The sequence below is a fragment of the Dipodomys spectabilis genome, unplaced genomic scaffold (assembly GCF_019054845.1).
Source record: "Dipodomys spectabilis isolate Male_0828 unplaced genomic scaffold, ASM1905484v1 ptg000054l, whole genome shotgun sequence".
In the NCBI taxonomy this organism is placed as follows: Eukaryota; Metazoa; Chordata; class Mammalia; order Rodentia; family Heteromyidae; genus Dipodomys; species Dipodomys spectabilis.
The window spans coordinates 30,296,659-30,314,004 of record NW_024870731.1 but is presented as its reverse complement, the minus strand read 5'-3'; the positions used below and the strand labels follow the sequence as shown (position 1 = coordinate 30,314,004).

At 39.5% G+C, this 17,346-nt stretch overlaps 1 protein-coding gene across 7 annotated transcripts in view; it reads right to left on the bottom strand.

Moving 5' to 3' along the window:
- Window positions 1-17,346, bottom strand: part of Mitf (melanocyte inducing transcription factor) — a 221,059-nt gene that overhangs the window by 14,316 nt on the left and 189,397 nt on the right. For 4 of the 7 annotated variants that reach the window (XM_042680047.1, XM_042680048.1, XM_042680053.1 and 1 more), the window contains exons 4-7: window positions 16,678-16,761; window positions 14,417-14,512; window positions 6,181-6,298; window positions 3,401-3,475 (exon numbers count right to left, since the gene is read on the bottom strand). In XM_042680047.1, the coding sequence (XP_042535981.1) occupies window positions 3,401-3,475; window positions 6,181-6,298; window positions 14,417-14,512; window positions 16,678-16,761 (373 nt within the window). The remainder of the gene's footprint in view (window positions 1-3,400; window positions 3,476-6,180; window positions 6,299-14,416; window positions 14,513-16,677; window positions 16,762-17,346) is intronic. The other 3 variants (XM_042680049.1, XM_042680050.1, XM_042680052.1) reach the window with 1 other exon arrangement.

Below are 17,346 nucleotides of genomic sequence, written 5' to 3'. Positions count from 1 at the left end.
TATAATCATTCAAACAATAATAAAATATATATAGTGAATATATGTAGGATACTGTTGTCTTATATATCCCTTGTGATTATTTTTATGCTTTAAAAATAAAAATACATTTCAGTGTAGGCATACACAGTGGATGAAGTCTTTTTGATCTACTTTTAATTTTTGGAAATCTCTAACTCCTGGTTTTGAATAGCTTGCTTGGCTTCTGTACATTTATCTCCAGTCTAGCTATTCCTCTGGAACTCTCATACACCTGACCACTGGACATCTCTATGTGGAGATCCACCAGACAGCCCAGATCCTCCAGAGATGAGCTTCTGATCTTTTCTATCACATTCTGTTTGGAGGCTAAATTGAAACCTTCCTCATTTAATAGCAACAACATCCTTCCAGTGGCTCAGGCCAGAATGTGAATCCGTTCTGTATTTCTCTTTCTCTCACAACCCTCACCTACCATCAAATGTGATGTTCTGGTTTGAAAATGTTTCCGGACTCTGTTTTCTTCCAACCTCCATCAGTCCCTGAGAGATACTGCCATCATTCCTTGCCTGAATTATTACTCTAACACTTCTGGCTGGCATCTCTGCTTTCTCCATGCCCACTACTCCCTACCTACTCTGGACTAGTGATAACACAGCAGGCAGAGGGATCTTGATAAAATGTAAGTCACAGCATGCCAACCCATACTCAAAACCCTCCCAGCACTTCTACCTTAGTCTAGAGAAAAGTCAAGTATCTAGATGGCCTACAAGGAGTGGACTGCTCATACTATTCTGATCTCACTTTCCACTCCTCTGCCAAGGTGACTCACTGGTGTTCCTTCCCTTTTGTTCCACTAACTGGGCCAGATACATTCCTCATCTTAGGACTGCATATGGTCTTCTCCCTGCCTGGAATACTTCCTCAAGGTATCCTCACCTGTCCTCAAGTCCTCCAGACAGGGACTCAAATTTACTTGTGAGAGTTCCCAGGTCATCCTATTTAAAACTGACTCAACATGCCCCACACCCATGTTCCCAGGCTGTCCTTCATATCCTCATGGAACGTTGCACCATCCAATAGTTGCATATTTTATTAAACTGCTTACAGTGTTCTTCAATATTTATCGCATTGTAAGCAACCATAGGTGCCTGGCACAAAAGGACAACACATTTGAAGTGGAATTACACTAAAAATGAGTGTGCATCTGTCTTTTCTCACTTAGCAGTGAGAAACATTGTCAACATTGTTGTCACCTTTCACTGTCAACATTCAGAAGTGGCATACTCTATTTTTAGTGTACGACTTCCTTGCTAAATATTTATTATAAAGGCAACAGGAAGCTTGTAAACTTTTTGTTAAAAGTATCAAATTGGTACTAACTAGACACTAGGTTGAAAGTGAACTATACAACTTATAGGTACAACTTGTGCCCATCACCATTAAAGGTGAATTCTAGATCTTTGTCCATGCATCCACATAAACACACCTGCACTAGCACAGCATATACACAAACAACTCCACCACAGGCTCCTCCCCTGAGTAGCATCTGGTAGAAAACTCCTGACTTGAATGTGATGTGGAAAACACGTTGACTGGTTCAGTTCTGTAGGAAAGTTCCCATACACAACTGGGCGTGGGTCAACAGTAATGGTTGAATGAATGGTTGAACAAGTAAAAAAATGTGGGCAAATATTCTTAAAAGATAAATTCCTAGAAGAGAAAGAAGTGGGTCAAAGGGCAATCCAACCCTGGGTATTAATTTCCACTGGTTAGATGAGATATGATGATTGTTTCAGAGCCATGAATTGCAGCTTATTGGGTTTGAATTTACTGACAACTCTGAGAGTTTCGGCATCTACTTATATGTAAATATCATTCTTGACAAGATCTAACTTTCTTTTTCCATATCTCACTTACATGAAGTTTTGGATAATGGCTCATTATCTTATTTCTAAGTTAAAAGAGAAAATATCTTATAAAATATCTTAAAATGATTTGGAAACTAGGAAAGACCTTAGAGACAGTGGTCTATAACTTTTGATTAAAGGATGAAGAAAACTTACTATACCTGACATAGAAACTGGGGAGGCTGCAACAAGTAAGAGTAAAAACTAAGACCTTCCAGGACCCCACCAGTCTGCACACAAAATGGTATGCATAAATGTTTTTAATAGCAAGAAGGAGAAACAACACAAACACATAGCAGTAGGAGACTTATCAAGTGGCTTGTAGTCCACTGTGTAATACCATGCAATAGGATTTTTTTAATTTTTTAATTAAAAAACTTTTGTCAATACTGGGACTTGAACTTAGGGCCTGCGGCTTGTCCCTTAGCTTTTTTTGCTCAAGAATGGCATTGTACCACTTGAGCCACACCTCCATTTCCAGCCTCCTGGTGCTTATTTGGAGATAAGAACCTCATAGACTTTTCTGCCTGAGCTGGCTTTGAACCATGATCCTTAGATCTTAGCCTCTGAGTAGCTGCGATTATAAGTGTGAGCCACTAGCAAGTGGCCAATGCAATAATATTTGAAAAGAAGACTGATTTAGGTTTCTGACAGCAAAAGGTCTTCAGAACACAATGTTCATTTTTTTTAAAGTCAGGTGGTAACAATATATAGATGGTACAAAGCTGATGTTTTGTGCTCACATACAACAGCGCTTTTCATTGTGTGCACATGTATTGTACGGATGTCTATTAAGTGCACAGAAAAAAGGCTATGGAAAGACACATCAAACTGAAACAAACCACAATCATTCCTGGGGCTCAAAAATCTGCCTTTTTCTATCCTGTCGTGTCAGGAGAAAAGTGTTTATATAGGACTCAGATTTTACAATTTAGAAAACGATGACTTGAGACTGGAAGGTGAGAGATTCACGTACAAACTAGCTCCTGCCTCCACGCCCGGTCATTTTCACTGTGCCCGCCTCCCTGAGGATACTAAACATGAACTTAAGTTCTTATAGGAAGAGCTTGACGATTTCATTGAGTAAATTCAATAAAGTATCTTTGATGCTATCAGATTTTCTTCAGACAAGATAAAGACAGTCCCCTTCTGAGTTGCTGCTTTTCTCTTCTGAATCTCACAGGAGGAGGAGATCCCGTAATCCCTGTTTATCAGAAGCAGTGTGAAAAGCATTTATAATTGTGGAGCTGAGGATCAAATCTCCTCAAAAACAAAAATCCCCTACTATAAACAAATGAAAGAAATAGGAACTCTCCAGAGAAAATAAGTCTATACACAAAATTCATTTTGATCAGAAATAAAATATATACCATGTGTTTTTTTTATTTTCTCTGGAAAAAAATTTTTTTTCTTCCCTAGAAGGTACCTTTAATGACTACCAAGATCGATTTCTGGAAAATGTTTTGGTCTATGAAGATCAAATGTCACAGGGGACATAAACAAAACCGACTTACTCAAGTTGTGATTGTCCTTTTTTTGCCTCTCTTTAGCCAATGCTCTTGCTTCCGATTCTGTAGGGAAAATACACGCTGTGCACGTGAATGAAGGAATTAGAAATTGAAACTGTTTATTGGACAGACACAACAATGTTAGCTAAACAACTCAGCTACATATACAGATGCTAAGCTGACTGAATTCTAAAACATAGTTTTTTGTGCTTTTTTTTAAAATTTAATTTTTGTTTGTTTTGGAGCTTGAAACGCAGGGCCTGTGCTGTTCTTTGTGCTCAAGGCTAGCATTCTACCATTTGAGCCACAGCCCTACTTCTAGCTTTTTGTGGTTAACTGAAGATAAGAGTCTTACAGACTTCTCTGCCCAGGCTGACTTCCAACAGTAATCCTAAGATCTCAGCCACCTATGCAGCCAGGATTACAGGCACAAGCCACCAGGCAGAAAAAAATACCATTTTAGACACTTTATTTTTCGTCTTTTTATTTATTTATTTTTTTGCTACTTCTGGGGCTTGAACTCTGGGCCTGGGCCTTTGTGTTCCTTTTGCTCAAGGCTAGCACTCTATAACTTGAGACACAGCACTACTTTGGGTTTCTTTTGTGTGATTAACTGGAGATGAAAGAGTCTCAGAGACTTTCCTGCCCAGGCTGGACTTGAATTGTGATCCTCAGATCTCAGCCTCCTGAGTAGCTAGGATTTACAGATGGTTAGCCACCAGCATCTGGCACATTAAGACTTTTATTAACATGTATTAGTTGATGGGAGGAGGCTCATTGTGGAATTTCTGTATATGTCAGCATACAGTATTACCCTAACTGAAAAGAAATACAATTTTCTAAATGACATCTTTAAAAACTTATACTTTTTCAAAAGCCACAAATACATGTAAAAACTCAAGCTTTCACAAATGTGAACTACCAACGGCAAAGATTCACAGGGCACTTCTAATATATTCCAGTGCTATAAAGAATAAAATAAATAACAAAGGTACAGATTTTTGTGGTTGATATTCTACTACCAGAAATCAAATTTGCTTTTCAGGCCAAATAATTTTTCAGTGATTTCTGATGCCATTGTAACAACGCCTTGACATAAAAACTGAGTAAATGCTCCCATGCTGGAGTTAGCACGTCCTCCAATTGTTCATGGAACAGAACTCATTTTCTCAGAATGTGTAGGTAGGTTCCAAAGAATGGGCTAGGAGAACCTCACTTAACTTGCAGGAGCAACTTTTTACTAGTATGTGTATACAAAAACAGGGCCAGAGGCCAGAGACACTTGGTAGTAAATCTATTTGGAAAGTTGTATTTTGCAAACCAACTCTGGTGAGATCTCTGTGCTGAGAGATTAATTTTTGCTTACAGAGAATAAACAAAACATGCTATTTCTATTGAATTCGGAACCTCTAAGAGTTTCTTTTCAAGAATGATATCTGATAGATTACACACAATAATTTACAATTTTCTCTTAAAATATAAATATTTTAGCATGACTTACAGTGGCTGAGGTGTGTGTATATATGTTATATAGAAGTTATTATGTACGGATATGTATATTCATGTTCTACATTATGACATGTCAATCAAGAGGCAACACATGATAATGGTCCTATCAGATGTGAGCAACTGGTGACATTACAGCCTTCTTTAGGTAAGTGCACATGCTATAATGCTTGCATATCATCTGAAAATGCACCTGTTAGAACATATCCAGGTCACTAGGTGATTTGTGACTACATTTACATATATGTGGGTCTATACAGATAATATAGTACAGAAGCTGAATTCACTAAATTGGGATGACCAATCAAAATCATTTCTGTTTTTTTTTTCTTTTCTCATAGAAGGAGCATGACAGGTTTTCACTTCTGCACACTTCTCTTCAGTGACTCCTAGGGGTTGTTTTGTTGTCATGTGTTTACTTTCTGGTAAGGTTCTTACTTGCTTTTGATTTTGGATAGCTTCACTTCTTAACTAATTACCCTTTTAACCCAAATAAATTAATGTGTAAAACAAAAAAAAATATGTTTTTCTTCTACCACTATTTTCTGAAATAACTCTTGGAAACAGTTGTTTTGCACCAAATCCATATGCCACATTCTCAGCCCATTTCCCTACCTCTACAAGAGGCAAGGATCTGTTGGGCAAGATCCCTAAAACTTGCCAGGGGAGAATTCCTAAACAGGGGAGAATGCTCGCTCTAACACAGTTGTTGTTATTGTTTGTCATGTTTCAATGGTCAAATGCCTCTTCTAAAACATTAAGTAAGGTGACAAAACAGCTGACAGCACATGTGTCAAGAAAAAACCTGTGTTCGCTCCATTTCATAATTTATTTTTTTGCTTGTTTATATGTGATTTAGTAAAAGCAACAGGAGGCATATGCAGATGTAAGAAATATAGCCCAACCTTACCCAACGATGGCCTTAAGTGAATTTCCCTTAAGGGAAATTCAAAAGTAATATAAACACCAGGTTGGTGGAGAAATGTAAAGACGTTGTACTGCCTTCCACTGCCACCCAAATGGGATCGGCAGTCACAGATATGGTGACCAATGCCAACTGGAAATGATGGTCATGATCGCCAGGATCTCAGGAAATACTGGCAACCAGGATTTTCAAATATAAATTCTCCATCTTAAAATATCACACAGTGTTTCTATAACTAGAGATGGAAGAAAGGAGATCCAGGAGTTGGCTACATACATTACTATCACACTAACTCTGCCTAACAAGGATTATAATATACAGAATATTACAGTAAGAAGCGTGTTTGCTTACAGACCTGTGAGCTCCCTTTTAATGTTGGGAAGGTTGGCTGGACAGGAGTTGCTGATGGTAAGGCCTGGCGGTGGCAAGCCTTGGTTGCTGTAAAGGTCCATCAAGTTTCCGGAGACCGGTAACTAACAACAACAAAAAAGAACAGCAGTGAATTGCTGAAAATTTCCCAAGGTTTTCAGATCAAACCCACATCCTCTCCCAGATTCCGGGCAGCCACCCCCTCTCACCCCACACTTCAGAAGTTTTAAGCTCAGTATTTTGTGTTTGTTAGGCAAATACCCTACCACTTGAGCATGTACACAATCCTTTTTGCTTTAGATATTTTTCAGACAAGTGTTGGACCAGTCTCATACTTCCCACTAGAACCATGGTGGCAAGCTTAATAGGGTTTTACTAAACCCTCCCGACCCCATCCCAGAATGGCTTGAAGCAAGATCTTCCTACTTCCATCTCCCAACTAGTTTGGATTACCTATGTGAAGTAGTAATTAGATGCATTGTACTTAGCCTACTCCAGGCTTCATTTGAAGGAAAGAAAGTGGTATAAAAGTGTTAGGTATTTTCCCCCCACCCTTGGGGGTGAGGGGCTGGTTCTGGGAGCTGTCCCTGAGCTCTGTTACTCAAGGCTAGTGCTCTACCACTTGAGACACAGCCCCACTTCTGGCTTCTTGGTAGTTGACTGAGGATGAGTTTCATAGACTTTCCTGCCCTGGCTGGCTTCATACCTCAATCCTCAGCTGTCAGCCTCCTGCTAGCCAGGATTACAAGCATGAGCCACCAGCACCTCGCTTTTTCTTCTTTTAAGTATACAAACATGAAATATTTGCTTTTCATTCACTCAGACAGTAGCTGTACAGCTTAGCTAAAGACAGGGAAGGACACACTCACACGCTGGCTCCAATAACTACCTGGGGGGGGGGGTTATTTGCATATTGGAGACAATGGATAATGTGTCAAGGGCATTATCTCCTACAACCAGCAAAACAAAGCCAATCGTAGTAAATGCTGGGGATTATTATAAAATAATATCTTATGTGTCACTTTCCTACCTAATTGACTTTCCCATCAATGTCAATTTTCTTCCTTTTACTTACTTCTCCCTTCTCTTTAATAAGGCAATGAAAAATATTTTTTAATTTTTGGAAAAGAACTGATTTCCTTATTGCTCATTTCCTTGAAGTTGAAATTTTTCAGAAAGCCACAAGAGGGAGCCCATAGACTTTAATAAAAGAACCAAAAAAATTACACTTAAAACAACCATTGATCCTCCTCAAACTAACTAAATGTTTTAAAGCGGTAAATTTCTGTTTTTTTTTTTTTCTTCTGACACTGACTTCCTGGGTTGGACGTGCATTTCCTGTAGTTTACATACTAAGTAAGACCTTTCCTCTTCTTAGGCCTTGATGAGAATTCTAAATATTAAATATGAAGTTATGTGACCTTGTTTTTTCCCACTGCAAACAACATTTTCATATTACTTCAAATAATCCCTCTAACCATAATTATTGGGTAAGTAGATTTGGGGTCACTGAGCCCTTCCTTTGATGGCACACTGCAAAGTTTGTATCTGAGGGAGGTAGGACCAAAACATTTAGTGGCCAAGCATTTCTAATGAAGACTGTGCTTGCTATACAGACCGAGTATCCCTTACTAGGAATATATCCAGGAAGCTGTGGGAATTTTGGACTTTTCTAGAATTTTTTTTTTTTTTTTGGTTGGTCATGGGGCTTGAACTCTGAGCCTGGGTGCTGACCCTGTGCTCTTCAGCTCAAGGCCAGGGCTCTACCACTTGAGCCACAGCACCACTTCCAGTTTTCTGGTGGTTAATTGGAGATAAGAGTCTCAAGGACTTTCCTGCCGAGGTTGGCTTTGAACCTCAATCTCCTGAGTCCTCAGTCTCCTGAGTAGCTAGGATTATAGTTGTGAGCCACCTGCACCCAGCTTAGATTTTTTTTTTTTTTGCAATACTTGTATACACAAAATGAGGTATCTTGGAGATGACATGAAAGTCTAAATATGAAATTCATTCATGTTTCATACATCTTCTACACATAACCTGAAGTTAATTTTCTATAGTATTTTAAGTGCACCCGCCTTTTTTTTTTGGTCCGGTTGTGGGGCCTGAACTCTGGGCCTGGGCGCTGTCCCTCAGCTCTTCAGCTCAAGGCTAGCACTCTACCACTTGAGCCACAGCGCCACTTCCGGCTTTTTTCTTTTTGCTTATGTGGTGCTGAGGAATCGAACCCAGGGCCTCAGGCATGCAAGGCAAGCGCCCTACCACTGAGCCACCTTCCCAGCCCCTGCACCTGCCTTTTGACTGACCTGTTATATGAGGTCAGTGTGGAAGTCTCCACTTAGGGCATAAAGTTGGCACTTTGAAAGTATTGGATGTTGGAACCTTTTGGATTTTTGAATTAGGGATGATTAGCCTGTAGGGCTGTTCATTTTCTTAAAAGGCCGTTAGCATGCAGATGGAAATCTATCATGAGATAAAAATAGGATCAGGTAGGTTTCCCTTTCTAGGTAGCCATTTCCATCTATTCCTATAAATAAATACTCCATGAACTAGACTCTTAGTTAGAGGTAGGGCTGGAAGGAAGTGCACACGGGGGACTTTCTTATAGGCTCTAATGAGACTGGGGTGGGTAGATCAGCGGGCCCTTAGCCCCTCTTTGGCTCTGTATTGAAGGCAGAACCTGTAGTATCTACAGAAACATAATACACATATCTCCTTTATACAGGCCAGTAAAGACACATGGTGCTAATTTAAAATGTCCTTGAACCTTCCAGCTAAGAAACTGATAAAAAGTGACTTTGATTATTAGCTGTCATTTCACTAAGTGGCTCTATTTGAGATAGGTCACCTTCTCAAGGACAACCCGGCTTACTCTGTATATTCAGTTTTAACCTCATCCAACTTTATTCTAACAGAATGAAAGCACATGCATGTTATAGCCAGGTGCTGTAAAGGGCCAGAAAAAGAAATCTTACAATGTTGCCATGAAAATGATTTTAGTGATGCCTCCCAAACCAAAACTTTATTCCTTGCAGAGTTTCAGATTTACAGGAAACTTCTGAATAAGCCAAGTATATAACTCGAAAATTCAAAGCAAAAAGCTAAAAAGATGTTGTTCCCATAACTCTAGAATATAAACCATAGACATGTTTTCATATGCAAATTGGATGGCAAACATGCAATTGTGTTATGGTGATTTGTTAGGGATAGTTATTAGGTAAGTGAGATGTATAGCTAGCTTAAAGATAAACCTCTAAGTCTTCTACCAATCTACTTTGAATCTAATTCTAAACTCCAGAATAAGAATATACGTTTCTAACACAGGAAAAATACATGTGTGAAATGATATAAATTATATATATTCATACATACATATATAACTCAGGGCCTGGATATTGTCCCTGAAGCTCTACTTCTGCTTTTGTTTTGTTTTGTTTTTGGTAGTTAGCTGGAGATAAGAGTCTCAAGCTTTTCTGTCTGGGCTGGCTTTGAACTGTGATCCTCCCATCTCAGTCTCCCTAGAGTAGTTAGATATAGGCATGAACCACTGGCCTATCTAAAAAAAAAAAAGATCAGAATTCAAACTCTTGATTCTGAATTGGATCCCAAAATGGAAAGAAAGGAGGATTAAAAACTGAAAAAAACTTAACAATTCTGTGGTTCCCTTCATATGTTAGAAAATTCCCCTATAAACACAGGCTCACAATTAGATCAAAATAACACCTGTGGAACTGAGAACCAAGAGGAATCATGACTTAACATGGCTGGTGGGCAACCTGCTGAGTTCTTATCTAGAGCATTGACCAGGGCTTCACTTGTACAGCCATGATAATAAAAAGAAGGTATCTGTACCTTGTCTTTGTCCTACCCATGGTCTAAATTGAGCTCTAGAGGGTTCTACTCCACCAAAATGAATATTTTTCCAAGAAGATGATCACTGTAAAATGTTATTATTTTTCTCCCTGGATGGTCCCTTCTCTGAATATCAATTGCACTCTGTGAACACAAGTAAACTGGGACTTTTATTCTTTGTTTGTGATGGTACAAGAGGGTCCTTGTGCTCTTCCAATAGTTATTTCTAGACCTCAATTCCCTGAGGATACTTTCCTTGCTAAGTGTTCTTTCCACATTTTTTAATGTAGTTAACTGGAAATAAAGAATTTCAAAGAATCAAAACGGGGGGAAAATGCCTAGGTCAAAGCGTATTCAACTTAAATCTTAACTGTGGGAAAAAATAAAGTGTGAATAGATTAGAGTAGCTTGATTATGTGCTTTTGATAACTAAAACCCAAGCTTATCGAAAATAAGACCTGATAACTTTTAATGAGTTTATCAGGGCTGGAAGTGTTCTGGGTGTTTGCTGTGGATTAACTGTTACAGTTCTTACATGGATTCTGTTGTGGTAGATTTGTGATCATTACCTGAACTTCAAAGATGAGGAAACTGAGGTAGAAAGCTTAAATAACAAACTAAAGAATAAGCACTCATTGGGTGTCCTATGGTTCACACTGTAATCTTTGCTATTCAAGAGGCTGAGATCTGAAGACCACAGCTGGGAAAGTCTATGAGACTTCTCCAACGAAGCACCAAAAAGACAAAAGTAGAGCTATAACTCAACTGGCAAAGTACTAGCCTTCAGAAAAAAAGCTACAGAACAGTGCCTAAGCCCTGAGTTCATGCCTCAGTACTGACATACACGCATATACACACATACACAAACATATACACATACACAAATGAATAAGCATGCAAGGGATGAAATACAGTGGTAGAGCATTTGCCTAGCATGCATGTGGCCCTGGATTGGTTCCTCAGCTCCACAACAAACATAACAAGAGTACGCATTCAGGTGTCTGATTCAGAGTAGCAAAAAATGCTGTAATAGTCTTGTCAAAAGACAAGGTAGATGTTAGGTGACATTTTGCCTTTGCCAGCACAGTGGCACAAAAGATGAGCAGAAGGCAGGACAGAGTGAGTGGCTTTTGAGGGTTAGCTGCAGAGACTCCTTACGTGCTGGGAATTCACTCACTGGTCTCTTCTCAGGGGATAGTCCCAAGTTGGGAATTCCCCGAGGTGGCCCCTCTTCTCCTCCTCAATTAAACCTTCTGATCTCATGGGCTGACTTGGTCTCCCTGACCCGGTGGCAGGACCTCATGAGAACAGAAGGCGTGCTTTTCCTTTGAATCTCTAGCACTTCATCTAAGAGGCATTTAATAGATGTTCAATCAATTGAAATATTTCAAGGCAATCAAATAATGAAGAACAACACCTCAGTGCTAAGGAGACATGCATATCTATTCAAAAGGACAAAAGCACAGAGTCATAATGACTCTTCAGGAGGGTTGTCATGTGGAATATGATAAGCAAGAGACACTGACTAGTAAGCTATGTAGTCTAACATAGAGCCTGGAATATTACAGATGCCTGGTGAATGTCAGCTGAATAAACAAATAATATTAAGACTGCTCCAAGACTGTAGTGGCTCACACCTGTAATCCCAGCTATTCCAGAGGAAGAGTTGGTGAGTACTAAGATTTGAGACCAGCCCAGACAAGTCAGTGAGACTCCATCTCAACACATAAGCTGAACGTGATAGTGCATGCTCTCGACCTAGCCACTTGAAAGGACATAAGCAGGAAGTGTGTGGTCCAAAGCTGGCCCTGGACAAAAAGGGAAGGTCCTTCCAGAAAGGTGAACAAAGCAGAAAAGGCTTGGGGCCATGGCTCATGGCAAAGCATATGCCTAGCAAGTTCAAGGCCCTAAGTTTTAACCCAAGTAGAGAAAGAAAAGGAAAAAAATCCTATTTGATATTACAACTAATAAATTGTAAAGCATAAAGTTTTGTTAAGTACAAATTAGACTTCCATTGTTAAGTTCTATATTTTATACACACACACACACACACACACACACACACACACACACACACACACACACACACTAAGTAAAATGACATGTGAGGTGGGTATAATGAATAGCTCCATTTACACATGGGGGAAACAGGACTTGAAGCATGGAAGTTCACACCATAAATGACAGTTTTTGGATCTGAACTCAGGTCTCACTATTCTCCAACTTCTGACCCCTGCATTTTGTCACTCCTCTCCTGCAGATCCTTTCTTGGAGCTCTCAAAAAAGTTGGCTACCTTATCTCTTGTGTGGAATATAAGGACATAGAAGAGATGGTTAATACAATGGTGAGTACTGGTTGAGCCAGACAACCTCAAAGGCTTTCACCATTTTAAGAAAGAAAGGAAGAAAAACAAAGAAAAGCGGAAAGGGGAAGGGGAGGGTGAGAAGGGAAAGCAGAAGGGGAAGAGGAGAGGGAGGGAAAAAGGGAGGGAGGGTGGGAGGGAGGGAGGGAGGGAGGGAGGGAGGGAGGGAAGGGAGGGAGGGAGGGAGGGAAGGAAGGAAGGAAGGAAGGAAGGAAGGAAGGAAGGAAGGAAGGAAGGGAAGGAGAGAGGGAGGGAGGGAGGGAGGGAAGGAAGGAAGGAAGGAAGGAAGAAAGGGGAGGAGAGAGGGAAGGAGGGAGGGAGGGAGAGAAGGAAGGAACGAAGGAAGGAAGGAACGAAGGAAAGAAAGAAGGGAATGAGAGAGGGAGAGAGGGAGAGAGGAAGGGAGGATGGATCCAACTGACCAACCAATGTTGGTAATAAAATGCCCTTTCTACAGCTCTCTTTAGCCCATTTGATATCAAGGGCAAAAAGGCCACACTTCTAATGAAGATTTTTCGGATGACTAGGCCATTGCTAATTAATGCTGCTAGGGCAGCATTGTAAATATATATTATGTTAGGGTATTTTTAATAAATATACCCTAGTGTGAGCTCCTCAAATGTTTTGCTCATGTGCACTCCAGGATTCTGGATGCTGACAAGAGCAGTTTGCATCTGGTGGGCTGCTCCAAGTTGGAAGTGAAGTGTTCTATGGAGACCAACCAAAGGTTTAAAGAAGGTTAGGAGAGTTTGGCACAAGAAAATTTACCAAAAAGGCAGATCATGTGGCTCTTCCAAAATCAGATGGTGATTTTAAATGGAGGGGAAGTAGACAAAACTCTAAGTCTCCTAGCAGAAGTGCTGAGATTCAAGGGCAGACCCATCCCCACATGTGTTCACGAAAATAACTTAAAGAACTGGACCAACATGGGAAAGAAAAGAACAGTGTAAGCCCAGAAGTTCACTTGGCTGAATTTTAGTGTAAATAAATAAGGGCTATCTTGTTCCTAAGGAAATTACTATTAGAAGTTAGTATTTTTATTTTAAGACATTTAATGTAATAAAAAGAAACTACACAATATGAAATTTATCATCTGCAGTATTTAAACATGTGTAGCTCAATAATCCTAAGTATTCATTTTCTTGGAAAACAGGAATTCCATACTCATAAAAGCCACAAAATTTACACTTTCTTCCTTCAACTCAATAAACTTGAGGCTTTGAAACACTAGTTATTAAAGAATACAATGGTTTCATAGCAAAGATTGGATCATCTACAGAACAGACCTGGTTCTAGCTATGGAGTCTTGTGCTAACCTATCTATTGGAATCACCACAACTACACTTATAGAGAATGATTGTAAAGACTAAGGAAGATTTCTAATACAACTTTGCTTAAATAGCGGCTGAAGACACACAAATAAAAGGGGTGAAGAAAAAGAAATATACAAGTGAGGCTCTAAATGACATAGGGAAATAAGTGATATACAACAGCACCATAGTAGCACTCAAGTTCAGAGGACCAGTAGCTTCTGAACTTAAATACAGTAAGTTCTGCTTCTTTCAAAGACTATTCTCAGTGTCCCGCTACACTGGTGGATAGTGAGACACCTCCATTCAAAACTGTATTAACTTGTCCAGGCTAACTATACACCTGTATGAACAGAACAGTGCAAAGTAGCTTTCTGGGCTGATGCGTACTAAGTTGGGCATAAGGTATGAGGGAGAATCAGCAGGTCTCCCGTTTTATCAAAAACACACCAGATTTCAGAGAATGTAGAACTTTATCACAGAGTTCCAGAGATACTCGTGCAATATTTATTTCTAATGTTTGAAAAACATTTTGTTTCTAGTACCAAATTCACCTGATTTGTGAACCTATGGTAATTTTCCATTTTATTATTAATAAATCCATCGGTTGCAAACACAAAGAGTTCAGGAAAAAGAAGAGAACACTGGCAATATCTCGAGCTTTTCTCTAAAAAAAAAAAAAGATGAAGGTCATCAATACCGTATTTGCCATCTGCAAGGCGGGATCCATCAAGCCCAGGATTTCTTCATTATAACTTGATTCCAGGCTAATGATATCATCAATCACATCATCCATCTGTAGGGGAACGGGCCATGGGAGAGGAGACAGAAATAAGAAAAAAGCTATAATTTAATCTCCATAGTGCTTCTTTTTACCTAAAGCAGTAGTAAATTCTCCTCTTTCCACAGAAGTGAAGATATTGTTGAAAACCATTACCACTAATAGGTGATGTGAATAATTCTTGTAGCCAGGCTTGGAGTGATTACTAGGTGCCAAGCACTGAGCTTCGGGATTTCCATAGGATACATTAATTACTCCAACAGTAATCCCATCCGTAGATGCTATTATTATAGCCTTTGTCCCTATGAGATCACAAGAAGCAGCTTGTCTAAAGTCCTGCATGCATGACTTTAGGGTAGAGCTGTGACTTAACCTATATTTTCAACCACTATGCTGAACTTCCTGTCCTAAACAGTAAAGATTCATTTTAGTGACAACTGCTATTTTCTTTCTTTTTTTCCCCACACCCTTCTAGGAGAAGGAAGACATGGTTGGTTAATTCAGCGCTTTGGTTGTACAGGATCTCTCAAGCCACTGGCTGGCCCTGCCTTGATTGTTCAGCAACTGGTAAAACAAGTGTCTCCTTGTACCGCTGCCAGTGTGCCTGGTGCTCCCCACGGAGCACACCAGGACTAAGTTATCATTACAGACTTGGAGCTGCCATTCCCACTAGATCAATGTTATTGCTGAAGTACCAAAACACCAGTTCTGGTAATAAACAACAGTGATTACATGTGCATTGCAGCAGTTGCAGAGGAGCCTGTGGAAACATTTATCTGTAATAAACACTTGGGATATCTGAGTCGGTTGGTGTGCCTGTACTGGCCTGGGAAGTGCTCCACAGGTGCACAATGAACTCTCAGGCTGCAGCGGGGCATTCTTCTGTGTCTGTCTGCCCTCCTGTTAAGGAGGCGAGGCTCCAACATCACAGGCTCAGGCTGGCATCCTAGTTTCCCCCATTTCCCAAACTAAGGGCAAGGCCTCCCACTTTTTAAGAACTTCAGTGTGCCAGTCTGTAAATGGAAGCCAACAATATCTGTCACCTTACCAGACTCTGTTTTGATTCCAGGATGAACCATATAAATTGCTAATTGTGTCAAGAACACAGTAAACATTTTTAACACAAGTGCTAACTAGGGAGGACTGAAGATGAACTGGCAATAGGTTTTGAATAATTTTTGGACACTGTTAGGTTCCAATTCTAGGCAAACCAGTTTTATTCATGCTGTTTGTAATAGATGATTTTATGATTTTATAACTGAATTGACAAATAGGAAAAGAGGCCAGGGAAATATAAAAAACCTTTCTTTGTAAATTTTTACCCTTACTCTGAAGAAAACAAAATTTGTGTACTTATGAGATTTAAAAAAAAAAATTCCCCTCTTATGACAAAGGCAGTGCAAGTTGATACTGGAAAATATAAAGATTATAGAATATGGTCAATTTCTAAATTGTAAAATAGAATGTGTAAGAATTCAAGAAGGAACAATAATTTGTTTATACTGTCTTTTGTAGATATGTGTATACACATAAATATGTAAATTGATGCAGCAGAATGTTTTCATTAAATAAAATATAAGAACTTTTATTTGGTAAAATACCCAATATATATTTTTAAATAGAGTTCCAGAATTTATGTACCATGAGGTTTCATTTATAAACAATATATAGGTCTGGGGTTGGAGATGTGGCTCAGTTGGTAGACTGCTAGCCTATGAACAAAAGCATCAGGTACTGAGTTCGAGTGTCCATTTTGGACCAAAAAAGAAAAAAGAAGCCACACACAGTTACCCTTTGCATTTACTAATATTCTTTTATGGAAATTGCTACCTTACAAATCTTCCTAACACATTAATGATGATGTGTACAGTGTAACAGAATATATTATATTTTATTTTGTAATTAAAACCTATATGTTTGGTTCCCCTTTTGTATGACATAAGACCATCTTGGGAAAAGTACAGTGCATTTTCTCAGTAATTACTGAATCATGAGCTACTGTGAAAAAAATGGTCCTGAACATAGTTTCGCCTACTTAAAAAAAAAAAATCAATGGGAAGAAGGAAAAAATAAAACAACAACAAAAAAAACCCTTAAGTCATCAGGAAGGTGTGATGAGCCACAAATAGAGATTCTCATTATAAAGTGTGACATCCTGGGGCCATCCAGTCATTCAGTACCTGCATACATGACGCGCGGGAATGTGTGTTCATACTTGGGCACTCGCTCTCTGCCCTGTTTTGCTCTTCAAACTTATAAAATCCCTGTAAAAACACAAAACAGAAACAGCCCATGACTTGAGTTTGCAGATGGCTTTCCCAACGACATGTTCACATGAGGCTGATGGTTGAGCAACACGATGGACGGAGCTTTCAGACAGAGAGCATCTGACCAACACACAGAAAATGAAGGATGGACTGGTACCAAGTCATCTTGCTAGATGACAGTGAAAAATCAGCTTTTGGTTTGGGCTCAGGGGAAAAGACTTAGTCCCTCCAGTGCTTAAACGTAACTTTTAGAAAAACGGAGTGCAACTTTTGAGAAAAGTTTTTAGAAGAGTCACCAGGGAATTCACATACACATTTCAAAGTACAGTGAAACTCTACTAACATGAGGCTCATCGTGTCTTAATTGAAAGCAGCGGTCATGAAATCACAACTGTCCTCTCAGGAATTTTTTATGCTCTTAAATTGGCTACAACAACGAGTCTGAAGGTCTATGTGCGTCTTGTCTCCAAGCCAGCCTTGCACCAAAGCAGATTTGACGGGCAGCAGAAGCGATTTCGTTATGAAATGGAATGTAGCTAGCACCAAACCTTGGCTTTTCTATTCAATTCTCACTGTGTTCTA